The sequence below is a fragment of the Crocodylus porosus genome, unplaced genomic scaffold (genome assembly GCF_001723895.1).
Source record: "Crocodylus porosus isolate Cpor-Errol unplaced genomic scaffold, CroPor_comp1, whole genome shotgun sequence".
NCBI classification, from domain to species: domain Eukaryota; kingdom Metazoa; phylum Chordata; order Crocodylia; family Crocodylidae; genus Crocodylus; species Crocodylus porosus.
Window position 1 is genome coordinate 21,985,039 of NW_017728912.1, and position 27,874 is coordinate 22,012,912.

Consider the following 27,874-nt stretch of genomic DNA (forward strand, 5'->3'; position numbering starts at 1 on the left):
TTCTGGTTCCCAGCCCCTTTTCTGTATTTTATCTAATGACTAGTGCAAAAAAACTCGAGTCATGTTTTGACATTGGCAGTTACTTTAAAAGGCAACCCATTAAAATTCATCATAAGAATACTGTAGAACATGTATGCACACGTAAATACACCTCCCCCCTCCATAACCCACCCAATGGAAATTTAATTCTGCATAGTTAAAAATGTAGAGTTGAAATAATCACTAAGTGCCTTAACCCTATGTAAAATAAGAGCTTTGGTTCAGAGAACTGATAGAATTAATATAGCCTTGAGATGGTCTCAGTGAGTAAGTAAATGCAAAGCTGCAAGTGTGCAGGTGGCCAAGAGGAAGTTTGTAAGCAATCCTGATTATTGGGTAGACCTACCTAAGTGAAGAGCTATTTGTAATAGATTAACCAGAGTAAAGAGTACATACCAGTCTCAGTGTGGTACACTGCCACTGTCAACTTCAAAGTTCATACTCAAAAGCAGCATACATGGAATAGGAATATATCTTGGTAGAGGAAGAATTTTAAAGAAGAATAAGGTAAGTGACATACCATTATCAATCTAAGTATTTAGGATCTCCAGACTGACTTGAAAAATATCAACAAAAAATGCCAGCCTTTATGATAAAAAACAATACTTAAATTTTATATACAAGTTTGAACATGCACCTGATCTGCTGTGATTTTCCTATATAATCCTAATGCTAGACTGTAATACATCAACCTTTTCCCCTCTGGCTTCAATGAATGCTGTAGATGTTCAACACTTCTGAAAAAAATCAGACTCATGACGGCAAAGAGGCCTGCATAATACATACAAAGCAGGCAACAGGGTTTAAAAAGGAAGACTTTTCTGCACAGGTCTAACAAATCTCAGCTGGGAGAGGGATTATTAATATGTTACAGAAAATGAACCTAAAAAAATTCTAGATAGTCGAATTAATAAAAAGATGTCTGTTTTCCCAGATGTCTTCCATAAAGATTATTAGACAGCTACTAAAAAAAAGTTCAATTAATCCATCTACTTTAATAGTCAGGGGATAGACCATCCGTTTTCCACACATTGTGAACTCTTCAAGGAAGATCATCACATGAAGGATATAGTGTCCCCTTTAACACAAATGTATTAGCTTAATAACCTCTCACTTGCTTGAGTTTTCACAGAAGGCTCCTCTGAGCCTGGTTCAAATGATGATGGAGCAATATTGAACTACAAGCTCAACAGTGCCTAAACAAATATGTGATGATAGGAAATGACATTCAAAAGCAGCCACAGACTTTCTAGAATGTGTATAGTGAATATTAACCAAAGGACTTTGAGCAACCCTCCAGTGTTTTCAGGTGTCTATGTAATATGAAGCCAACAATTTATTCCCCAATGTAGACTCAACCTTTTTCAAAATGTCCCTGAATCATAATTCTCTTTGAATTCCAAAAATCTGCTAAAGTTGTTTTGAGATAATAGCCAAGACTCCAGAACCAGGTAATTTCTTGGTGGTTACTTTAGTGCATTGAACACATTATCATTTCCACTCTCCATCCTTGTTTCTCCCATCCCTAGCAGTGGTGGGTACTGTATAGGAGCCTAAAAGGTTACACTGATTCTTATTACCCAACCTATAGAGTCTGAAACACAAGCAGTGACCAGACATTGTTCTGTTATCACCACCCTAGAAAGAAGTGGAGTTTGATCTGGACCAGAAAACTCTATTCTGGAGTCAGCCTGCATTTCCAATTTTAGGACAGAACTCTGTTGTGGCATGAGGTTGTCAAATGTAAAATCCCAGACTAGTGTTAATTTCCCCTTTTTGTCTTGGCCTACAGAAATGGGCTCCATTCCACCTGACAATATAATTTGGTGACTTGCCAGAACACCTTGCAGATTATGGAAGAAACTTTCTAAACCACTTTCCAAAATTTGTGTGGGGCTTATGCTGCTTTTCCCACACCATCACGTTTCTAGGGCCAAATTCAGTCTTAACTAACAAAATAGGGGCACTTGAAAGCTATAGAACATATTTATCTCCATTCTAACTTTCCTGCCTTTCTTGATGTCTTCTTTGGCAACCAGCCCCCTTGCCTTTGTGATTTTCCCTACTCAAACATTGGTTGGTCACCTTCCTTCCTTACTTGCTCTTATCTTTTTTATAAGCTCCTTACTCCCACCTGTTTTTTCCATCTTTTTCAATATGGGAGACCCACTAGGTCTGCTCTAGTACCATGCTTAGGTCTCCTTTTCTAGGGCAGCAGGAATAAAGAAGCGTGCTCTTTAGAATCAATCAAAGGCAGGGGAAACCGTCTTTCTGATCCAAGTGCGGTTACTGATATAGGTTGTAATTCTTGCAGTTTACTACTGACTTACAGAAGTATTATAACTAGCTGAAAACAAATATTAATAGAACTTGTTCTGCATTGACAGACACGCACTTAAGGACAAAGGCACTTACAATGCTTGATGATAATGATATCACCGTCAACCTGCTCTTGCTGGGAAGGACCCAGAGTGGCAAAAGTGCTCTTGGGAATAGCCTTCTGGGGAGTTCAGACTTTGACAGCCACCTGTCCCCCAGCTCAGTGACTACATCTTGCAGTTTTGGACGCAGCTGTCGCATCACAGGCGTCACGCGGCGAAATGGCTGTGAACTCTCTCTTCGGGTTCATGTACTCGACACGCCAGGATATTCTCATAGTAGCCTGAGCAAAGAACAGGTGGTGAAAACCATAAAAACAGCTTTGGATCAACACTTCAGAGATAAGGGCCTTCACTTAGCCCTCTTAGTCTTGAGAGCTGACTTGCCTCTTTGCAAAGACGAGAATGACCACACAATTCAGATGCTACAGGTAACAAATTTCCGTATCTACTGGCAACTATTTTGTGTTCAGACCTAGTTGTTTTATATGGGGAACAACTAAAAGAAAAAAAGGAGTAGGTGAAAATTTAACAAGGACCACTCAACTCAGAACTCAAACTTGTTCCCTCCAGAACTGAGGGCATTAATACACTTCACATGTTATATCTAACAGTGTTATCAGTTACAAGCTGCTGAGCAGAAATGAGCTTGTGAATGCATTTGATCCATTCAGAAAGGTTTGCTTTTGTAGTAGGACTTGCATTCATTGCTTTTTGATGTTTATCATCACTGATCTAGATCTGTTGAACAGAAAATGGTACTTTAAATGTTTGCAAGTAAAGAATTAACAGGTTTTAATTGAAGAAAACAGCAGGAATTTCTTTAATAAAGCTCTGACTATCCACTTAATTCCTCCTTCTTGCACATATGCATTTCCTAACAAATGTGCATAGAAATTTTAATTATCAGTGGTTATAAAAGTGCTATCTAAAAGGGCATTTTTAATTTTTGATTGAAGCTACTGCTGTGAATAGTAATGTAATATGCATACTCTGCATTTTTATAGCAGCTTTCATTTGATGAACTCAAAGCATCACCATAAAAAGAATTTGTTTCAGAACTCCCCCTGAGATAGGAATTATTCCCATTTAACAGATCAGGAAATTGTGCATAGAGAATTACCAGTAAGGACCTGATGGCCATCAGGTACTTTCTGGATAGAACTGGGAATATAGCTCAGATCATCTACCTCTCTATTATAATACATATTGCACAAAAGACAGACAGAAAGCAATACATTATTTTACACACACTTTTCTGAAGCTTCCCAACCAATTATAATATTAATAGTCCTCATTCAGTTGACAAGATTTACCTGTGCTAGTTTTGAGCTTCAAACCCCTGTGCCTCACCATAGGGAGACAAGAAGGCACCCACTGTACAACAGTTTTTAGTAACAATAACATAGATTTATCAGGAATGGGCCACTTAATTGCTGGCAAGCTGCTGCAATATCTCTTACTCATGGACAGGGAGCATTTCCTTCTCCTGGAGCTCTAGCTAATTCTTAGGTGTATCAGATGTCTCCTTGGGCGTGTTCCCCCTCAACCCAGAGCCAACATCCCAAAGGGGCACAAAAGGCTTCCTGTATCCATCTCAGAGCCTATCAGTGTACACTGGGGCAGGATTTTTTTTGCCATCCTTCTGTCCTGTCAGTTTCTTCTGCCACCAATAAGCATTTGAGGACGGGTTTTATTCCTTGTTGATTTGTGCGGTAGCTACCACACAGAAGGGCTTCCCACTGTTCTATTCCCCTTTTTAAAAATACAGACAAAAGACACTGAGTGATTGCAACACATTCACACAATTGTGGCAGACTTAAGACAAGAATCCAGAGCAGCAGACTTTCAATTCTGTGTTTTCATGATAAGACGATGGCCGTTTCATAGTGGGACACAATAATAAAAGTTACCAGAAACTTGCTGTGCACAGACAGACCTAACAAATAGCATTCTGTTTAAAAATGTATCTCAGAATTTAGCTTGTTCTATTGGTGTCTAAAATATGTTTTCTCAGATACCAGGAGAATGCTGCTTTTTGGGGGTAGGGGTAGGAGGGAGGGTGGCATTGCTACAGGAGGTCCTTTTACTTGCAAGTCACTGCCCTGCCGCTTGAGATAGGTCTTCCAGTCACATGGTTCAGATCTGGTTCACAGGGCCAAATGAGTTGCACACCCCCAGATTAAGAAATAAATTAACTAAAAGACCTAACCGCCCATTCTTAATTAAATTCAAACCTGCCACTTCTGTTCCATGATTATAACTGTGCCTCTCTGCTGATGTAAAGGTTGGCTGGGGGTGGGGGGTGGGGATTTACTTTTCTCAGAGACCAGATGCTATGATTTCATCAACCACAAACAAATAGGGCAGGACAGCTGGTTGTGTCCTGGGAAAATTTGTGTGTTCTGTGTTTATACTACAATGTCCTGTTCCAAAATGATGCTGGAACCAGGAACAGCCTTCAGCAATCATGACCTATTCTTGATAAATGGCAAAGAGCCTCACCATATGAAGGCAGTCCATTATTAAATTGTTACATATAACCTACATTTCTTTTTGGATTTTTTATTTTGCCATTGTGGTCTAGTGAACTGAATGGAAGGCTAGAGGCTTTAATTCTGAGATGCATCTCAGCACTGTTAGCAGATATTTTCCTCTTCCTCTGAATGTAAAGCATGCTGCACATTAAGTGCATTACATGCTGGAAGTAGCTACTTCTGGAATTTTTCTTACAATCTGCACTTTATAAGTAACAAATAGGAAAGAACCTGACTTTTCAATATCAATATATTAGAGTTTTCTTGCTTAATATGATGGAGTTTTCTTGCTTAGTGGGTCTAATTGCTGCATTCCAGCAATTAGACCCACAAGTTTATTTTATTTAGGTGTTAAACTTCACATTAGCATAGCATGGGTTGATTGATTATTAGGGGAGTAAAATGGACTTACAGTCCCACACAGGATGCACCATAATTACAGTTAGAGGAATACTGAAAAATGAAAAGTGTACGCCTTTATTCATATTAAAAATATTTGTATGTTTACAAAGCAATATAAAAAAATCTGATGTTGCCTCCAGTCTGCTCAGAGCAGCAAATGAGTACAGCAAATGCTGTGTTATGCAGCACTTCACCAACCAGAAAGCTCCACTAACTGGCATCTGTCAATCTTTCAAGGGACACGGGAGAAGCTGTGAGCCAACTGTGAGACTTCCTTGTGGACCGCAGCCCTGGAGCAAAGCAGCCTGCATGGGGCTCTCCTCCCTGTCCCCTGGCACACTGGCACAGATGCGTAGTGCACCAGGACACTGATGTGGTTAATTTGATTAACCGGCAAATTTGATTAACCGGCATCCCCCATTCCCCGGGGGGATGCCGGATAACAGCATTGTTGCTGTAATAAGAAATTGGGGTTAACCCTTCTATCCCTTCCTTTCATTTAGCAGTTGATGGAAGAGGCAGGTCATATCAGGGGCAGAAATGCATGCTGGTATTGCACTGTGGCAGGGCACTGGTAGTGCCTGCCACTTTAAGGGTTGAGTCAAGCAGCCAGAAAGCACTTGATTGTGGCAGCCATTTTAAACCACTGTTGCCTATATAAACGGAGCAGTTTGCTGCTGGCAGTGCAGGCAAAAATACTGCCTGGCTGAGCTGCTGTATAGAATATCTTGCAGGAGGCTCTGGGTCCTGAGCATGACCTAAAACTATACCCTGCTGGGGATGGGTGGCCTGGTGGGGCTCCTGGTGGTATGGGGGTCCCCAGGAAATGCCAGGCCAGTTACCACCCCAATGAAAGGCAAGGAGGGTGCCTTAACCCCAACCCCCATCTTTGGGTGGGTTTTGGAGGCAGCTGGGGGAGTAGTGGGACCAGATATGCTCACATGTAGGTGCCTGAGCCCAGCAGAAATGAGGTCCTGAAGACCTCAGAGGGGGTAGTGTGCAGAACATTAGGAGGCCCTACACAGAGTAGGGCTGAAGTGTGAGAAGGCCTGAAGGATGCATGCTGAGTAGGGATGAATGGGAGTAGATTTGAAGGACAGCACAAGGACCAGCTCTGTGAGAAGTTGTGCTTGGTGAGAGGCTTAGGGCAGAAGTAGCCCAGGGTTTGGCATAAGGCTGGACCATGTACAGTAGGGGAACTCACAGGAACCGAAGGTCATGTGTGGTGAGGCTAGTCTGGGAGTAGTGAAGCCTGATGGCTCAAGAAGGAGCAAAGGCAGTGGGGTGTGGCCCAGTAATGGGCAGTATGTCAGAGGCCCCAGTGAGAGAGGGGCGGAGTGGAAGAGGCCTCTGGGGAGAGGGTGTGTGTGTGTGTGTGTGTGTGTAGCTCAGCTTTGGATTCAGTTGGCTCCAGTCTCAGACCAGGAGTAACATTAATTTGGATGCCATCTGCGAGGCATGGGCTGTGGTATAGAGGAGGTTCGGAGTTGTAGATAACACCCTTTGGCATCAGGGCAGTACTAGGAAATCCCTCGCATTCTACCATCACTTTTTGCAAACAACACAGTTGTGGCAGGCAAGATCGGGTGGGTTATCCCGTAATGACAGGTAGGTGGACTGATATGAGACCTGGTCTTGAGAGATTGCCCCCTGCCACATGCACCAATAAGATTATTGGATTCTTTAACATTTTTAGTCACATGGCATTAAAAGCTTTCAATATAGAAAAGGGATTGAATGACCAGCATAAAATGTCTTAGCCACATACAGACACTTAGTTTCTCCTGGGAGATTCACTGCTCTCCCAGTAGAAGTCACAAGTATACAAATGTTCATGATTTTTCTCCCAGAGCAAAAATGGCCACTTCGGGAGAAAAATAACCCAAGAACAACCCAAGTTAAATTGCTCCCTGGGAGAGGTACTTCTTGGAGAGTGAATGCCTGTACATCTTCCCTTCTAAGAAAAACCATAGCGCAGTTGCCCACCTCCCTCCAGCAGACTGTCACTGACTACACTCAGAGAGCAGAATATGCCTTTATTGCAATTCTGTAGGGAGATGCAGGCTGACCCAGAGCGATTTGGCTCAGCCAATCAGATGGTCATAGTCCAGGGGAGCCCTGTCTCTAGGCAGACTAAGGAAGCCATCAAGGTGTGCAGTGTTGTGTCTACAGGGTGGGCCCTGGTTATACAGCATTAGCCCTAAAAGCTCTCTGTTTTCCAGGGGCTCAGCACTCAAATAATTATTCAGGGGTCTCTGGGTAAGTTTTTCAACTAGAAAAACAAAGCTAGAACAATTATCCCAGATCATTTGAACTTGTGTATGCAGCCGAAATTAGACAAGTGTTATTGACCGTATTAAGGCTACACAACTGCACAAATGCTGGGAGATTTCCTAACTTGTGATAACAATAGATTATATATCACAACAGTTGAGAAATACAGATTTGCCAAAAAGCTCTAATATTTCTAAAGTTACAGACAGGCATTCATTTCTAGTAGTGAGAATTTCTCTAGGGGCTCTTCAGGAAGGGGCACTAAAGGGCTGTTCCTTGGGTCAACTCTACCCTTAGGAGAGCCCACTAGCACCTTTCCAGGCAGGGGAGAGGACAAGCTGTAAGGTGTCAATAGGTAGACCCCTGGACTTTTAAATCACTGATTTAAAAAATTATTATTTAAAGAGTGATTTAAAGGGTTGATTTAAAGCCGGAGGCTTGGGGAACCAGAGGCTCTCTGACCACAGTTCTCAGATTTCTAGTTTTAAAAATCATCACATATGAGGCCCAAGTTGGGGGTCATACATCTTTCAAAGCCTGCAGGACTGGAAGAGAGACAGAGAGAACTTCCCCAGCCCTGTAATATTTAAAATAGCCACCCATGCCACCTAGCAGGGCAACATAGGCAGTAATGGGAAGCCAGGGTTACCTGGAACCAGGTTTGATGCTCACTCCAAGCCTAGTTTCCAGTTCCACCAGCTTTGAAATTGCTGCCTGCACTGCCCGTCTTGCAGTCCCTGGTCTGGGGAGGAGTTGGGGAACAGCAGGTAGCTGTTCCACTCTCCTCCTGGATCAGATGGGAAAGGGAGCATAAAGGTATTCATTCTTTGAGAGAATCTCTTTCTAGGGACTTCTTTGAGGTGTCAACCTGGAATATCTTTCCCCTAGAGGGGGCATGTTTCCTCTTGGAGAAACTGAATGAACACTTATACGCTCCTAGGCCATGTCCAGACTTGTGTGGATGCTTGGTTCCCCAGGGACAAGTAGCGGCAGTACACCTTGTGCCACTGCTAGTTGTCCCCAGGAAACACCTGTACCATGCACTCTCTAGTGTGCCGCAAGTTACCCTGGGTGGGTTAGGGGAGGCTGGGGCCAGCACTGGTCTGGCCCCAGCAGCCTTACCTGGGATCCTGGGGGCCTCTCGAGGCTGCAGTCACGGCAGCAAGCCTGCTGCACAGAGCCTGGCCAGCAGCACAGTGTGGCTCTCGCTTTGGGTGGAACCCACTGCTGCTGTGCGCACACCTTTTTTTTCCTGTGGGTTTTTTTTTGACTCTGGATATCCCTGTGGTCATCTGAAGATAACTGAACTTGCAGTATGTAATGCTGAAGACGCGTCTTCAGTGCCACATACTGCATGGCCACATGTGGACACGGCCCTAGTTTCTGCTGGGAGGTGGGCAGTTCTCCTAGGTAGACCATGAACATGTATCACATTTTATCACCACTTTCTTATTAATTTAGCTCTGGCATGAATCTGCCAAGGTTGATAGTAGTTTTTATTTAGCAGATGTTCAGTGGCTTATGCCAAATAAATTAGTGATATCAGTTTAACTTGCAGCACTGAAATCCAGGGTGAGATTTACAAAGTTAGTTCAGATAATAATACAAACCCATCCCTTTTTTCTCTTTGGTGGTTTCCTTGCCTTTGATTCTTCTTTGGGATTTTGTAAAGGAATGAATTTACCTATAGTTATCAGGTATCTTTATGTTGATCCTAAACAGTTTTTTTCCCCCCTAAAATTGAATCTGAAAATGTGGAATCAATTTATAATCAGAATATGGTATTTAGAATTTCTCTTTCCAGTTTTTTTATATTATACCACATAAATTTAAATCAGAATAACAAGGATTCATAAGATCATGGATTCTTTTTCTTTGTCTTAGTTTAAGAAATTCCATGTGTAATTTTTTATTTTGGAGGGTAAGAGTAGCAATTGCCATGATGGTTACTGAGGAAAGCTTCATGTCAGAGGTAAATACAGCATACAGTAAGATCAGCTAGCAATCAAATTCTGAGTTAATCTCATCTCTCCTGAAAGCTTATTCTGCAGCAAGATCTGATCCCCTGACCAGGGATGCTTAATAACCAGTTTTGTAGCTTGCCCTGGATTTTAATCCATTGTATCCCAAAATAATGTTAACTAAATTGTTCATAAATGGAGCCTTATAATGAAGCTGGTACTCAACAGTGGTAGTCAAGATATTAAGGGTACATGTTTAAGAAACTTAATAGGAAAAAATATATATTCCTCTCACCAAAATAGTTAACTAATCTTTAAATATAAATATAGATAGATCAGACAGGTAGATATTGCTGTAGATTCTTGTGTATGTAATTTAACTATTATGGTTAGAAGTGACTGTATATCAGTGCTGAGTGAAGGGATGCCTTCATATAAAATGCCATTTACCAGAATCCAAGATGACTTTGAATTTAAGATGACACTCCAATGATCAGATTCTATATGTAGAAAATGTATGTATTTATTGGAGGGTTGCCCAGCCACAGAAAGGAAAGCAGCAACAGGAAAGCAGGCAGCAGGAGAGGGAGCAGTCTGCTCCTGTCATCACCCCCTTCTCTCCCTGCCACCTGTCCCCCATACCTAGACCCTTTCCCTGTTCACAGTGCTTGTGCCCCTGCAGTCTCTGCCCCTCCACTTCAGCCTCTGTCTCCCCGCCTGCTCCCCACAGCCTTTATCCCCCTACCTGCAGCCTCTTCTAATCAGTAGTTCAAGAGGTAGCAACTTGACCCTGGGACAGCAGCTGGAACCACAGCTGATGATAAGTGATGAGGGAGCAGATGCTGCAGGGGTCAGGCAGAGATGGGCAAGGGCTGTGGAGGCAGGTATGTGTGTGCGCATTGGAGGGGAGGCGGCTGCTGCAGCTCTGACTACAGCCCTGACCTGGGCTTGAGGCCAGAATCAAACCCACAACAGCTGCTTCCCCTTCCACTTCTCCCCTCCCACAACTTGTATTCCCTTACATGTTGAATGTGGGGGGACCTTCTCTCAGATTTGAGTAAATACAATACATAGTATTTTGCATTCTTTAATTTTAAAAGAAAGAACAAATGGTTGGAAAAGTGATTCTTAACCACCTGAATTCAAATTAGACTTCTCTTAAAGTAGGTATCAATCCAAACTCAGGAACCATTATCCTCACAGAGGGGGATTGCATGAATCCTACTTGCAAAAGAAAGCAGAGAGGCAATAAATAAGAAAACAGAGGTGTCAAATGTGAAGCCTGATTCTTGCCCATCTTTTGAACACAACATGCATGCAGAAATAGAATCCAGCTAATTATAAACCATGAAATGCCAACCAGCCAAAGACTAGTTGCAATATTAAGGACTTCCTATGCCAGTCTAATTTTACAGTTTTTGTGAACACATATCTAAGTGAGTATCATCTAACACAGTGGCCATGTGGTGCAAGGCCAGGCCACAGGCCAGATTGGACCGTGCGCCCCAGGATTTAGTCTGCACACCTGGATCCAGACTGCATGCTCCCTCTCCTTCCCCTCCCTGCCCCACATGTTGGGATTGGGGCCCTGGGACCTCATGCCAGCTTAGTCCAGCCAGATGTATCAAGATTAGAGCATTTGGGACCCAAAGCTGCCCCTGTCTGACCCCAGGTACTGGGATCAGTGCCCTAGAACCCCCACCCCAGCACCCAACTCTGCTCTGCGCTCAAGCATCAAAGTGGAGCTTGATCCCTTACCCTCCCAACCCAACACCAAACATCTATGCTGGAGTGGGGCAGGTAGACCAAGGGCCCCCTCTCCCCCCACAAGACTGAACCCAGCCACCCAATCAGGCAGAAGTTAATGAAGGCACCCTGCTTTGGAGTGCCTTAATCTGAACTGTCATATAATGAGGGTTAATGTGCTGCGCAATCATGGATTTTTAAAAAGCTCTGCAGCCGTGCATTTTTGTAAGGGTGTGGCTGTAGAATGCTTTCAAGGGATGATCGCACGACAAATGTAACTTTCGTCTGTAGCCTCAATCTACATGAATGGCTTTCTGCCAGAAACGGAACAAATATTGGTCTGTTAATACATAACTATTCTCTCTTTGACAGGAGGAGGGAACATGGAAAGATAACTATCTGAAATTTGTTTTTCATTACAGGAACTTCTGGGTCCCACATGGAAGAATTTTACTGCAGTCTTTCTTACCCATACAGACAAGGTAGAAGAGGCTGGATTTAGTGAAGAGGAGTACTTGCATGCTGCCTCAGATACCCTGTTAACACTCTTGAGCTCAGTACAACACAAATATATTTTTGTAGACAACAAGGCACACGCACTCAAACAGAAAAGAGTAACAATCTTAAGGAAAATTATGGATTTTATAAGACAAAACAGTTACCAGGTAACTTCTATTTAGATAAGCAGTGACAAAAAGAAATAACTTCAGGCATTGAAAAGAATTCAATGGGAAGACCTAGTCATGAATACTTCTGGTGTCTTCATGTCCAAACCAATGCTTATGCCTCTTTACCACAGATAAAATAAACTGTTTAGGCTACAAAAGTAATTATTATTAGTATTTATAGTATGCCTATAACCATGGTATCCACAAGCCACGACACACTCAAATAATAGGTTGAGTTACAAACGGTGCTTTTAATTTTGTGCCATTATGTACTTAGTCACAGATATACTATACAACATGTTTATCTTGTAGTTCAGAAGGAGTGCAAGATTGAGAAAAATAAAGATTGTGCATGCTCTAAACTATTGTCATGCTGCTATGCACTGGCATGCTGCCACATTCTAACTCCAAAGTGGCTGTGGCACACTAGTGGAAGAAGCATTTATTACATTTTGTTTTTAACTGCAGTCTTTACAGAGACAAATTCCTCTGAAGCCCATGGTTTGTGGAGTTTTCAAATCCTGAATGTTGAAAGTTGCTTGATGTAAATTTCTCAATGTTTTCTAATAAATTAAATTAAATAGTGTGAATTTCTCAAAAATGTGTGTTTAATAAGACCTCATTAGATATATAGTTGGTAAGATAGTTGGCTCCCAAATGCTAAAGATTTTTCAGTGCATTTAAAAGAACTACTTATTTCTGGTTGTTCCCACATGTATACAAAATTAGCATGGTTATTCTATAGTATAGAGACATATACAAACACATCTTAAAAAACCAAAAAAACCCAGCTGTTCATCTCGTTTGCACTGGTTTCTTTTAATTTAATATCCTTGTCCTTTTGCTGTTTTTCCAGCTTACTAGATAGAGTTCAAAGCCTAGGAAATTCAGAGAGACTGAGAAATTAACTTTAACTTTATTGTTTAAGTGGTTAGATGGTAGACATCAAATTAATTAAATGCTAGATTTTAAGACATACAGAAATGTACCTAATCAGTTAGTGAGGGTTATTTAAAAGTTTACTTGTGAACTGATTTTAGTTTTGTTGTTGTCAATCCATGAAAAGGCAGGAATTTTGAAAACTATCAATTTAAGTTTATCATATTAATTGAGGCTAGTTTTAACATCATAATGTGATGAATTACAGCAGAGTCTAAAATATTAAAAATGATTAGCTATTCCTATTACAGTGAAGTATGTGTTTTGTATAAAATGTTACTATGTCCAAAGAAATTTGATGGAGACACTAGAAAATAAAAATGGGTTCACTCTTATTTTTGTTTTCAGGCATCAATTCAATAATTAAGGAACAGAACTCCAGCAACACAGAATCTTTGCTTTAAAGACTGAAACTACAGTGGTAGATGCACTGGCTTTGATTTTATCTACAAAAGTGAAATTGTGTGTGCAAGCTTTTAAAGTTTGTCTGTCTTGTTCAAACCTTTGCACTCAGTCAGAGATTACCCAGAGTTGGGCAATATAGCCAACAGACAGGCTGTAGAAGATCAAGGTACATGCCGAGGAAGTGAACTTCACTTACCCACTGTTAGGGGCACAGACTCTATGCAAAGCAGACAGAAGACGATTTCAAAAAGGACAAAGAATAATCTTTCTCTCCAAGGCCCCACTCCCAGAGTTGTTGTAAGTCTAAGAGCATAGTACACTTTTCCATCCGCTTCAGCAGGAAGCTCACCAGCTTCAAAATTTGTTAGCTGGCTTATGCACCCTTTGTGCTAGATCAATAGCTTTCAGTATTGAGACCCAAGTATCTGCCTAGCTAATAAAGGCAACCCCTGCTTAGCATTCTTAATTGGTTCCTGAAAAATGAGCGTTAAGTGAAACAGAAAGTATCTGACGACCCAAGATGGCAACCACAACTGTTTTTAATGACCCAAGATGGTGACTGCATGTGTTATAATGAAACTTGCTGAGCACTAAGTGAAATCAGGTATCAATTTCAAATGAGCGTTATAGTATTAAATGAAACAGCATTAAGCGGGGGTTGCCTGCAACTGCTGACATTACTGTACGAATCTATCAATTTCAAGGAGACAGAAAACGGTAACTTCTAACACTGCTACAGGTACATATCTGAATATCTGAGAAGAGGTCAAACAAAAAAATTAACCAGTCATGCCTTCAGGGGGAATATATTCACATTTTTATTGTGTTCACATAGCTTTCCTTCAAACCACTGAAAAGGTTTCAGCAATTGGCTTTATTTATTTGATTCCACTGTTGGCCATGGTCTGAGCCCTACAGACCCCTTTCCCCTTCACTTCAAATGGAACTCCTTTGTATGTAGCAATGTATTGATCATTAGTATGAAGGTCAGGCTGAATCTGCTCCCATATCTTTTTCTTGGGATTAAGTTCCTTTTCAGGCTCTCCTGTTAAAAAAAAAAAAAAAAAAAAAAAATCAAGTAAGCAAATACAAAAATATAAGAAAGTGTACGATCTGTATGTATGATTGTTCACGTGACAGAAAGCACAGTACATTTTTTTCCTTTGAGATTATGCTGGTTACCAATATCTGACACGTTTTCCTTGACAGTTTTCACTTTATCATAAATCATAATTACATGACTGGGTTGGGTAATTTTTACACAATCTTTACTTGTTATGACTGTAGGTCTTTAGAGGAAAGTTTTATGTAACTAACTTAAGAACAGTGCATAAGTCTGGTTAAAAGGAAGTAACAAGTTGTCATGTAAACATTTGGGTTAAAAGGGGGGGGGGGGAAATCAACAAACCAAATTTATTTCCCAATCTTTTAAATAAATATGTGACAAAGTAGATAGTGATCGCTGGAACACAGTGTTCATGCAGGCTTTGGCTGATCTGCACTGTGAGTGCTGCAACAGTTCAGAGGTTTTAGAGGCATACAAAAAATGAATGTAGTAAATCTAAAACACACTCAAATTTTAAAGATACAGATGGTGAAACTGGTGTTACAGCACTGGCCTCAGGAGATCCTGTTCAAGTCTGAGTTCTGCCACATGCCTTCTGTATGTCCTTGGGCAAGTCATGGGGACTCAGCTCCACAAAGATTTTTCAGTTGGAGTTGAACACCTAGTATACGATCAGGTATCTGGCTATTACCCTAGGCCTCAACTCTCCATCTTTAAAAAAGGCCCTGGTAAGTACCTTCCCTGTCTTGAAGATATATATATTAAAGATGGTTGCAAGCTCCAGCACTATGATAATAGAGACTGCTTAAGTACCACACTAACTAGCTTTTTCCTCCTCCAAATTTCACTCTAGTGCTATAAACAGTGAAAGTTACAAGACTGGAATAATGAAAATTTTTCACACAATTTCAGCATATTCCTCCTGCATGCATTTTTTTTGCCTTTCCATTATGAAAAAGACAAGGGAACCCACAATTAACCTGAACAGGCTCCTCTACTGCTAGTTTAAACATGATTTATACCAAATGAACTGCTGCCTGCCAACATCCTTCATGATCTAAATAAAGCTTGACAGCCAATTCACTGTACCATTTATTTTCCTTTGCAAAGATCAAATGAATTTCAGTTCTAAATTCTAATAATACAATGCAGATCCTCCTCAAGTAAAACAAGATTCCTTTATTTAAGTTACTCAGTCATGATGCCTTGGGGTATTTTTAACCCTTCTTCAGAAATTTAAGTTAGCAGACAGAAGAGTCTAAAGGAAAATATAAGTACTTTCACAGGGTTAGGGCTCATGTTTAATAAAGAACCTCCAAAGGAATTCCTGCCATTTCAGTGGATATATTTTTGAAAATGCTAGGAACCTTACTTTAGCTCCAATGTTGCACATTAATTTCAAATGTTATGTTTAACAAGCCAAAAAACGTTATGGGGAAGGGATTAGATTTCCAACAGGTAGTGCACAAGCTGGTATAGTAAACCCGATGCAAGTAATTGATGAGCTACCAGCTCTTAAAGTGAAACTGTGACATTCTCTGTGCTAAAAGAAAAAAATACTATATGTAGCCTTCCCACTACATCTTAACTATTCAGTGCTTGACATCCCACAAAAAAGGTCTTACTGGACAACTGTGCTATTGAAGAAGTCTTCAGTAAATTATCTCAGGAAGATATTCTACTGCTATGATGCACTGGCTGACCAGCACATTTAAATCAAATGTGTGCCATTTAAATAATCTGCATGTAGTATACTAATTTGGCAATCGATCAGCATAAACACCATGTGTAGTCACGATCAAAGCTGTGTTGCGTCTTCTCCTATGTGAAACCCCCTGGTACTCCTTTCTCTTATTAGAGAAAAATGTTACAAGACTATCTGTGAAAAAACAGGACTAAAATTAACATCAGAAGGATTTAATGATTTCCTCATTCTCTTCTCAGAGTTATGAAACTTGTTGAATCTGCCAAATAACCAAATTAGATAGGCCATAGTGAACAGTCCAAGCTTTGGTGATCAGAAGTAATAAAACAAAAGGTGAGAGAAAGTGGTAGAAAGAACTTCCTAGCTAAGCAAGGGACCTTTCCATCTTGCCACAGATCAGTGACTCATACCTGAATCTACCCTAGGGTGTTACAGTGCTACCTATTATGAGACCAGAGATAGGAAGGAAAATAGGATCTGATGTGACCAACCAGCAAACAAAAAATACACAATTTATACCTGAAAATACCCACAAACCTAGAACTGAAGATAGTCCTTCCATGAGTGATAGTAATTTCTTAGCAGTAGGGAGTGAAACTGTGCAAAAGGAAGAAGGTAGGGTAGAGATGTACCTTATAGACTGAAAAAATGTGTATGCTGAAGTCTTGATTAAAGGAAGCCATTTACAGAAACTGTCCACTGCATGGCAAGTCTAGAACAATCTGAATTTTGTTCTATAATTGGTTAACAAACAATTGAAACTCCAAAGATTTTTAGACCCAAACTAGTAGTTAACCATAGTCTCATATAACATACTTAGTGTTTGCTGTGCCATTTCTGTATTTTACAGTTTTTAAAGCATCAGCTATTTTTACAGAGAAGGAAGGATTTTACCACAAACTGTGTAATGATCAGAAATATATGTTTTGGGAAACAGGGTGTGGGAAGGGGAGGGGGTATTCAGGAATCATTTTGCTTAAATCAATCAGATTCTTCCACTAAAATAGAAAATAAACCTTACAAAATACTTAATGGGTAAAAGCTCCTTTTTAAAGCTACAAAATCTTGACAATATGTGAATTAGCTGTAAAACTGTTAATCTTTTTGTCAAGTTAATTTTATACTTCTTCTAAGAGCAACTACATCGGATACAAGCCATTCTCTATCTGAATGCCCGTCTTTCAGCAAGACATTGTCTAAAAATGAGGGGAAATAAATCTGAGAAAGTTCTCCAGTTTCTTCAGGAAAAAAAGAAAAAAAGTATCAAATCTTACAGCATATGACCACAAAAACTACAATAAACAACATGGAAAATTAACAAGTCCCAAGTCCCAAAACTCCTGTTCACCATGTACAATATCAACCTATGTTACTTTTAAACTTCAGACCACGCTGCTTGACTTGGGACAGCTGGGACTGTTTTGGGTTACTTTTCTGTTGTTGCTTTCAGAACGGGCTTTCAGAATTTCAACTAGAATCAGACCCAGCTGTTGCTTCTATTTTAATTGCAACGACTGAAAAACAAACACTCAGTCTGAAACTCCTCTCTTAAAAAATTATCAGTATTTAAATGGTTATAAGGTAGCTTTGAAATTAAACTAAATTTGAAAGAATGTGAGCCAAATATTTCCAATAATGCTAATGTTAACCTAGCATATTAACCTTGCCTTTTATGAGACCAGTAGCCAAGAGACAAAATTGAGATTTTTGACAAACAAAACCAAAAAGATTTAGACATTGAAACTCCAGTCATTTTCATGGGAATTAATTTGATGTTGACACCTCAACTAAGGTTTCAAGACAAGATGTTTCATTTTTAAAACAACTGTTTAGGTTTGAAAATAAAATCTGCAAAATCTTTTAATTACTTGGACATTCAGTGGCACTAACATGACTAATTTTCTTAGCAGATAGACCAACAACAGATAACACTCACATTTAGTTTATATAAGTACAAAACACACCTAAGGTACAGGCCATATATTGCATAAAGGCTACAATATTAAAGCAGTTACTGCCTGCTTTTATTGCCTTCACTGTTGCCGTCTAGATTGATTTTTCTGCCTCCTTGTTGAGGTTATAATAATTGAAAGAACACAGACCTCTTTAAAATATATTTCTGAGACTTGGTAGCAACAGTTAGACAGACACCAGCATCAACAGACATAAATTAGAATGTGAAACAGCAAAGAATTCTGACCTGATTTTTATCAATGATGGAAGCCGACATGAGGGCAGGTATCATTCTTGAAAAGAATAAAAACTAGCAGCAGCAAAGTAACTGCTGAAACACAGCCACATAGGTGTAAATGACTACTGAACTGACAAAGATGTAGAAAACAGCTCCTGACTACTCATTCTGAACTGTCAGCTTGTTCACTGCCTACACTACCCTTTTTCAAACTTCTAGATAGCAGAGGATGGGGAAAAAAAAAAATCAATCAACCCTACATTGTTTGACAAATTAAAATCTAGTAGTGGTTAACTTAGTTTCATTTTTAAAAACAAGCACTCAAAATTATATGTACATATTTTACACCCATACCCACAAGATCAATTAACACTCCCTATGTTGGATATCCATATTGTGCATGCATGTGTATTCATTCCACTACCCCCCCAATTATGATTAAACCAATAATCCTTCCTTACCCCATTCCTTCCAGACCCTACACAGCCCCACAAGTATCCTGAAGAGGCATCTTTCACTCTCATGGCTCTAAAGCCCAGGTGGTGCTTGCCCCAGCCTGCGGGCCAGACCAGACCACCCCCCTGTACAGTCCAGCACTGGGTCCAGTCTACATACCACATGCAGTGCATGAGGTAGGGACCAGTGCATAGGATCCAGCCCAGGGGCCATATGTTTGACACTCCTGATTTAGAAAATAAGTTCTTTGGAGCACAGGCCACTGCATCTGTCTGTACAGTGTCTAGCACAATGGTTTCCTCTACCTTTGGTTGATTCTTTGTCAATACTCTAATAAATATTACTAAAAGTCACCCCCTCAGCTTAAAAGATGGACCACATCAAGCATTCAAAAACTGCATTTGGATTTTATCTGAAGTTTCACATTATTCATTCTTAAAGATCCCTCTAAACTATTCTATAAATGCTGTTTACGTACAAGAGGAATGCACAATTCCTTCCATCTGCTGTGTGCCATTTCTTACCCATGATCAGACTACAATTTAAAAATACACCATTTCTGTCATGGACTATCTAACAAGAAAAATCAAGTATTTCATTGAGAACTAGCAAAAGAAGCTCTTTTAAAAATCAAGTGGTCTCTAGCTTTCCCTCATGTTACTCCAGAGTGCCTGTTTTGTATGCTTTGGCATAAGAAGTGCATTATCAAAGACAAGCATTATAGCCTTTTTTCTCATAGCTACCAATTTCTCCTTTGTGCAGTAGGCAGTAATTGCCATATTTTGTAGTTAAAGTTTACGGAACCAGAGATTTAAAATTTTTAATGGGCTGTAAAAGACTTCATTTGGCACCAACTATTAAAGCTCCACAGATATCTCTGGCTTCCTATCAGGAGGAAATAGTTGTAAAATATATAAAACCTTCTAGCATAAGCCTCAGAGTTCAGTTCTGAAGTGCAATTTTCACACCACATTTAATTTATACTGTGGCTTTCTAGAAACAGAATAGCAGAAATAGAATACCAATAGAATAGAAATAGAATATCAATATACCTGAGGACCTGCAAACAATTTTATAATAAATGTTGACATAGCTGATTTTCACTAGGAAGAGACTTTTTAATAACTTATGAAGGAATTAGTTAAAGGACTTTTAAAAAACTAATGGAAGTCTCTTTAAAAGCAGTTCTAATTATTTTGCTACTGAAATGCTACTTCAGACTGTAGTCTGGCAGGCATGAACTAACAGGATGCATTGTAACAAAGTGCACTGCACTGTGATTATCTTGTACCAGTCAGTTTGATGCAATATTTTTGATGCATGTTTAAGAACATATGCAAAAAAGTGAGGAAAGGCTGATTCTTTCTGTAGTGATCAGAATGGTCTAACTCATGTGAGGACAGAACCAAAAAAAACTAGGTGACATCCTCCCAGAACAGTGATGAGACCTCTGGATCCTCAGTTGTAATTAGGAAACTAATCCACAATGCTATCTATGCAGCATCTTTCACCAGCTCCATGTTTTACTTTACCAGCTCATGAGGGAGACAAAATATTTTTCCCTTTCATGATCCATGACAAATTTATAACGTTACAATTAATATTATATGCATGAACACATACACATATATGCATATATACCTCTGTGTGTATTTGTACACATCTAAAATTTACACATATACTGTGAATATATGTACATTTACAAATTTACAAATAAAGTTAATGTTTAAAAGACAAGCAAAACAAGGTTATTTTAAGAGAGCAGAATTAAGAATTATTCAAATTTCAACGTATATATAAATGATAAGACTTCTTTAAAAATATGTTGTGCATATACTTATGGGGTGCAGGACTGGGAGTCAGGAAACCTTGGTTCTATGCCTTTCTCTGCCACTGACTTAGGTGATTTACTTACTGTGCGACTCAGCAAGTCACCCTCATTTTCTATGCCTCTGCTTCTCTGTTTGCAAAGTGGAAATAGTAGAAACTATACATTTAAGAAGTGTACTTGCATCAATAAATCTAAAAGCGCTGCAGCCATGACATCTAACTAACATTTCTTTCACTTTAACTTTTAGCTGTTTAATATTTCTTTCTATTTTTAGTCCTTCTAAATACTCACAGAGCACTTGTGTATGTTTATTCAAAATATAAAAGGTAATGATCACTTGCAATATTACCAACTCATGGAGTTCAGACCAAAAATTTAACCCACTTCAAATTATTTACCATATAAAACTCGCCCTACAATGAGATGGGTACAACAAAGATGTGCTGTTTCCTGTTTATTATTCCCCCCCACCAAGTTTCTAATCTCCTAAATATGTATTACTTACCAGGAAAACCTTGAAATGTGATTCTTTCTCCAGGGACAGACCCACTGGGGGGAGCAAGGATTTCCACTTTATCTGGTGTGCTGGCACACATCACCATTGCTTGAGATACCACTCCCCTCATTTTTGCAGGCTTCAAGTTACAGAGTAATATTGCCATCCGGTTCTGCATCTGTGCATACGCAAAAAATAATTTAAATTAGTTCCCTGTATAGAATATGAATATGCCTAGTTTGGGTGGATTGCAAAAATAATCTTGGGACAGGCCATATAGCCTAGGGTAATGCTGTTCAGAAGCAAATTTAAATAATTTGCAGGCATGCACAGCCACTTCTGGACTGTAGTAAAATTGAAATGTGGAAGAATTTTGAATTACCTTGCCAATAAACAAAAGACAATTGAAAACTAAAATAAATAATTCACGAAAGGATTAACTTGTTCTCCCTTCAATCAAAATTGAACATGATTGCACATATATCCATAAGGATTTCTTTATTTCTTAATAATGTACTTCTGTTATTATAGAATTAAGGGATGCTTTTCATTAATGTAAAATACAGCTATTTTAAATAGCAATAGTTATTTAGAGCTTTCTGCCATGTGGTATTATTTCAATCAGCTTTGTCAGAGTGCTTTTACAAACATTTTGGTTAGTCAATCATTTCCTAAATGTGGGATACTAATTTCCATAGGAAAAAGGTAAAAAATATGCACAAGGAACTTTGTTTTGTTTTAATAAAACAGAAAGACTAAGCAAACTGAGCAAAAAAGTCCTCTCAAAGAAATCGTAGAAAGGTAAAAACAAAACAACCCACCCCGCTGAGAAACGGAAAAAAATTTAAAGTTTCTCCGAGTATAAGAATATTCTCTAACCTGAATAGTTTTAAGTTTATTCTGACTGGCAGAAAGTAGGCATCTTAAAAGTTTGAAATCAGATATAATGGCTCTTTGAAGATACAGAAAAAACATCTAAAAGTAGAAAGCCTAACTTAATAAATGTGCAAATTAAGGAAAAAACAAAAATCAGTCAAGTGCAAACGTAATTATATTACAGACTGTATTTCTTCTTAAAGTTACAGAGGCACATCATAAATGGATAAAAATAATTATTTTGAAAACAAACAGGAATATGGAGACTGGCTGTTATCTCTGTCATTCTCACTTATTCATTAATAAATGAAAAAATACACAAAAATAAATGCACCTAATTTACTGTTCTGTAAATTGTCACTAAAAACATGTAATCATATAAATAGCAGAAAGAAAGGTAGCTATGAAAATTTGATACAAATGTGAAAGAAATGCACTGAACTAGACATTTTACTAGACAGAGATGACTAGGATAGATGTATATAGTTGAGGAGAGAGTCAGGAAGGAAAAGTGAATCTCCCTTATAGACAAACTACATGTAACATTTACAAAATACCCTTCATATCAACAGATCTCCAGATACATTCACAGCCACATATTCATGCCACTACTGAAATGCAGATGAAAATAAGGGCGGGACAGGAAATTTCAGCTAAAGAAGCTAAAACAAATTCTTATGTTAATGAAAAGTACTGGGGTGAATAAGACAGAGTTTGCACCTATGCAGAGCTGCTAAATACTGGTGTGAACTGGTAGTCTCACACACATTAAACTGAGTGAAAGTTAAAAAAAAAAAATCAAGTTAATCTTTTTTTGAAATGCTGAAAAATTAAGTTCATTCTGCTAGCATTCAAACCTTTTGTTTAAAAAAAGAATAGGTACTTTAATTACAAGGTTTAACCAGTAAGAATCTGTGACAGCCAATGTTTCTTGTTGAAGTAAAATAAGTTTTTTCTTAAAACGTAAGGGTGTTTTATATCCAAAGTTACAAGAAAAAATAAGTATACCAACTAGCCTTCAGCAATTTACTTCAAAGTAAAAGGGTCACAACAGGCTACCCTTCCTTAGTTTGAAGTCAGTACACATAAGTTGAGTTACACTATGAGTTAAAACCACTACAACTCCTTAAAAGCCAGAGGAACTGCAAAGCCAGTAACAACAAAAAATGCTTCTCAAGTTATCATGCACTTGTCTGAATGTTAAGTTTGCCAGAAAACATAATGTGCAGACCACAGATTTGGTTACATAAAATATTTCTTTCTGTTTCCTACCAGAAAATGAACATATAAGGGTATCTAATGTGGATCCTGAAGTTTAGTGCTTCAAAAAGCAATGGAAAATTATTTAAAAAAAAACCAAACCAACAAAAACTGTATAGTGTTACAGAGGAAGTGCCAAAAAGTTTACAGTTGCTCATACTGAAGTCAGTCTATGCTTCATTTTCTATATGATTTATGGAAACATTTTTCCATGGAGTAGACAATCCCCTCCTCCCCCTCCCCCCCAAAAAAAAAATAAAAAAGAGATCAGGAATGCATGTAAGAAATAGAATTAGAATCTCAAATTGTAACAGAAAAAAATTATTTCAGTACCATCTTCTGACAAGTTCAAGGCTGGCCTTTGAAGAATGATTTGGAATGATGGATGGTCTCAAGTTTTCCTCAATGAAAAAAAAGGTCTATGCTTAATAAAAAAAGTTTACACTACAAAAATTAGAACCATAATTCTTCTGTGATACAGCTTAACACAGACAAAACTCAAGTATTTTTACTCATGACAATGTCTAATCCTAAGAACCAAAGCTAGATTACCTACAATTACCTACAACAGAAATGCCTAAACATGAACTACATTACTGCTTCCACCATAGCTACTACAAATGGAGTTGAATTTCTGGAGAATTATAGGGCTTTTTCTAAAAATACAAACACAGCTAAGATATAAATTATTCATATTATGATGGTGCCTATGAGCCTCACTGCTAGATAGTTCACAGATATACAACCAGAAAATGGCTAATGGCTACAGCTGTAAAGTGTTTAAATAGTAACAAATTAACTAGGCAAATAAGGTTCTTTGCGTGAATCTGATATCTTTTATTAGACTGACTTAAATAGTTGGAAAACAATTATTAAGCAAGCTTTTGGATTCAAAAACCCTTTGTCAGACTAAGTTAGTTTCTGCAGTTGGTGTGTGCTTTTCCTGGATGGAATGAAAAGTAAAGCAGCCAGGTAGTCAGTGAAAATGTAGATTGAGGAGTCAATGGGTAAGACAGGCGGGGGGCGGGGAGAGAAGGGGGTGAATAGTGGAGAGATGGCTAGGGAGTCAGGTGTCAGGCAGGTTATAATGTATACCTGACTCCCTAGGTATCTCTCCACTATTCATCCCCCTTCTCTCCCCTTTTACGCCCCAGCCTCTCTCTTACCCATTGACTCCTCAATCTACCTTTTCACTGACTGCCTGTCTTGTATGCAGACCAGCCCAGCTTCTGGCTTCTTTACTTTTCATTCCATCCAGGAAAAGCACACACCAACTGCAGAAACTTCCTTAGCCTGACGAAGGGTTTTTGAACCCGAAAGCTTGCTTAATAATTGTTTTCCAACTATTTAAGTTGGTGTAATAAAAGATATCAGATTCATGCAAAGAACCTTGTCTGCCTATGTCCTTAGACCAACACGGCTACAACCTACACCCTTGTAACAAATTATCTATTCACTTTGAACCTGCCAAAAAAAAATCTCTGAATTCTCTACTGTGGGGCATTTTGGAGGATTATTTTTCTCCAGCAATTAGGTTACAAAAAATAAGACGGCATGTCTATTATATCTCTGAATTGTCTGCAGTGTATTCAGTTTGTTTACAATAAACTCTTAGTAGCTTACAGTCAAGATAATGCAAAAGATGAAACCAGATGGGTAATAGTGAACCTTTCAGACATATACATTTTTACCTCTGCAAATCTGGTAACAGAAGTAACACCCTACAATATGACGATGCACTATGTGGAAGAGTTATTGCACTCGGCTTAGTATTTAACAGACAACTGTCTATGTCAGAGGTGTCAAAATTATGGGCCCCCAGGCCAGATCTGTTATGTGGCTGCAGGGCTTGTAGAGGCACTGAGATTTTCAGGGTAGGGCCCATCCCTAAAATTCAGCACACAAAGCTCCACTGGGCACATGTGTTGGTGGTGGGGGTGAGTGACAGCTGTTAGCCCTAGAGGTCACTGCCATCACTCATCCCACCACTGCAGAGAGATCCAGTCCTGAGGGGCAGTTTGACACACCTGGTATATCTCATAAAAGCCACAATCAATACAGTTGCAGATTCCAGCTGCAACCCATACTGGGAGTCTCACCATTGAGGATAGGAACTGGTCACCATTTGAGAGTAAATCAGTTCCCCCAAGAGCAGAGTTTCCTTTAGGCCACATGATGTAGGTTTGATTGCCAATGGAGGGGAACGTTCAATTGCCAGGGGTCAAGTTATCTCATCCCCTTCAACTCCACTGAAGTTGTACCAGTATGCAAACAGGATGTTATCCTAGTTGTCAAGCCATCATTTCCAAATTGTATGAGATACAGTATGCTGTAATGCTACAGTATTCAGTATCATGCCTGTGTAGAAGGATTTCAGGTTCATATACTGGTTATGTCATCTGTAAACAATTTAGGTGTTTACAGATGACCGGGAACCTACCTAAATCACGGTTGCAGTGCAATGGTGCCTTTAATCCAGTTCTTTTTTGCCGTGTGCTCCCCCTGCTGCTGAGCGGCCGAGGCAAGAACCACAGCATTAATTGCCTCTTGGCCACCCAGCAGCAGGGTGGAGAGTGAGCAGCAAAAAGAGCAAGATTAAAGATGCCACTGCAGCGTGAACTTCTGTCACGATTTAGATATGTCCCTAGTCATCTATAAACACCAAAATTGTTAAGGAATCAAAAATGACATGGTAATATAGCAATCAATTCTTCACCCTGTTTAGATAGTTCAGGCATTATTGAGTCTCAGCTATAGTGAGTGGGCTTCTTGAAGCAAATCTGAATAGTTCTGGGATCCCAGTAACATAAATTTAATTAAATTTGTCCACAGAACACAGGACCTTGTACACCAGGCTTGTCCAACATGTGGCCTGCCAAGCCATTTTCTGTGGCCCAAGGAGCTGCAACGGGAAACAAAAGTAAATGCTGGTAAAGTAAACGCTGTTTATTTTTGTTCCCACCCCTTGTCCCACCCCCAGCCCCTCAGCAGCTTCCTAATGGCTGCTGAAGGGCTGGGGAAGGGACAAGGTTCCCACATGCACCGCATCAGCTTGACATTGCCAACGCGGTGTGCGTGAGTAGTAGCCAGCAGCAAAAGTGCTGGCCGTGGGTGTGGCGTGGGGAGGTCCCGGGCAGAGCTTGCACTGGCTAGCACCGCAGGCAGCGAGTGGACCCCAGCTGGGTACACACGGGGCGAGGGAAGCAGGGACAAAAGCCCCCCAGACCCTCCCCAGTCAACTTCCCCCGTGGTAAATCACTGCTTGCACCTGGCTCTGCCCCTCGGGGCTGTGGCTGGGGAGAAGGAGACATCATCCTGGGGCCCCCATGCCTGTCCTGCTCCATGCTCACCTGTGTGGTTCATCTTCCCGGCAGCGGGCAGAGAAGTTGCAGCCGGGGGCTGCCTGGGTGCTGCCCCGTGCCCAGCTCGCGGGTCCTCATGCGAGCGCATGGTGCCAGCCGGGGCTCGCTGCACCACCTCCACTTCCTCCTCCCTCCCTGGGAAAGGAATCCCCCTTTTTTTTTTTCGCTGGCTCTGGGCTGGGAGCTGCCAGGCAGGCTTGCCTAAGCCAGGGCCTGGGGTGGGGGGCTTAGGTGGCCTGGGTCCCTGCCCATGGCTGGTCCACCTGTAGAGTCCAGCACGTGCAGGATGCAGCATCATGGCCCTCACCCAGCTCCTCCTGTGCATCCATAAGAAGCTTTGTTTTTATATCTCAAAAGGACCTGCTTAAGCCTATGTGAATTCAGTAGGAGGTTCTAATGGTCAGGACTGAGGGGTATTACGGACTATGAAAGTTTACATTAGCTCATGCTATATACATTATCTAGTGCCTCCCTTGGATACTAGATTCTTTCTCATTTCTTTGGAGGTAAAGGTACATGTTACTAACTGCCTTCCCAAAACGTCTCCACACAAGTCCACAGTGGTTCAACTCCACAGCCAGCACTTCTCTTCAAGGGCAGATGAGTCAGTCATAATAAATACAGGCAGACTATCAGAGAGGCATTAAATCTTTGTTCAATTTGATGGCTTCAGTGCTAATTTGCCAGCAGCCTCTGGGCTGCACCTAAGTAAAATGGCTTGAGTTGCTATGGCCTGTCATGAATGGGGATGTTGGATGAGAAGGCAGGTGTGGAGCCCTTGTAGGATGCAATTCCTGGCATGCAATGCTTTTATGTAGCTTTTTTGTTAAAGGTGGAGCACAGCCCATAGGGACCTCCACAGGAGTCCCAGGAGTGTGGCCCACTCTGCATCTTTGGTCACACTATGGCTACCCCTACTTTAGGTGAACATGATTTCCACTTTGATATTTGTGGGAAGACTCCAACAAATCTCTGACATGGCAGCACAGGAACAAAGGCAAGAAGGTAGGAGATCAACATTTAGCACAGGGGGCAGATCCTTAGCTGGTGTAAACTGTCATCACTCCATTGAAGTCAGTGGAGAAGACTTAATCCTATGGGTGACAAAGATGTACCTGGGCAGGGGGAAGGAGCATGTAGCTACAGTGAAAATGGGCTGATCATGGCAGGCTAAGGTGAAAGGATGCACATGCAGGCTGGTATCTGAAAAGGAGCAGGTTCTTTATCTGCCATTAATCAGAAATATCTCCTGTTGGCCTTCAAGCAGAGGTGCCCGTAGCTC

General features: G+C 40.2%; 2 protein-coding genes across 2 annotated transcripts in view; one reads left to right on the top strand and one right to left on the bottom strand.

The window, feature by feature from the left end:
• Positions 1 to 444: 444 nt before the first annotated feature.
• Positions 445 to 12,770, top strand: GIMD1 (GIMAP family P-loop NTPase domain containing 1). Its single transcript, XM_019534139.1, has 3 exons — positions 445 to 546; positions 2,427 to 2,848; positions 11,760 to 12,770. Exons 2-3 carry the CDS (start codon positions 2,456 to 2,458, stop codon positions 12,015 to 12,017), a joined length of 651 nt encoding a protein of 216 aa, XP_019389684.1. The 5' UTR covers positions 445 to 546; positions 2,427 to 2,455; the 3' UTR covers positions 12,018 to 12,770.
• A 1,373-nt stretch (positions 12,771 to 14,143) lies between these two features.
• Positions 14,144 to 27,874, bottom strand: part of AIMP1 (aminoacyl tRNA synthetase complex interacting multifunctional protein 1) — a 35,708-nt gene continuing 21,977 nt past the window's right edge. The window contains exons 5-6 of the mRNA XM_019534138.1: positions 21,104 to 21,272; positions 14,144 to 14,394 (exon numbers count right to left, since the gene is read on the bottom strand). Of these exons, the coding sequence (XP_019389683.1) occupies positions 14,228 to 14,394; positions 21,104 to 21,272 (336 nt within the window). The 3' untranslated portion in view covers positions 14,144 to 14,227. The remainder of the gene's footprint in view (positions 14,395 to 21,103; positions 21,273 to 27,874) is intronic.

Bases quoted from the DNA above. Each gene is read 5' to 3' on its own strand.
- GIMD1 (XM_019534139.1), top strand. From the start codon at position 2,456: ATGCTTGATGATAATGATATCACCGTCAACCTGCTCTTGCTGGGAAGG. The intron at 2,849-11,759 runs GTAACAAATTTC...TTTTCATTACAG, and splicing joins ACACAATTCAGATGCTACAG to GAACTTCTGGGTCCCACATG.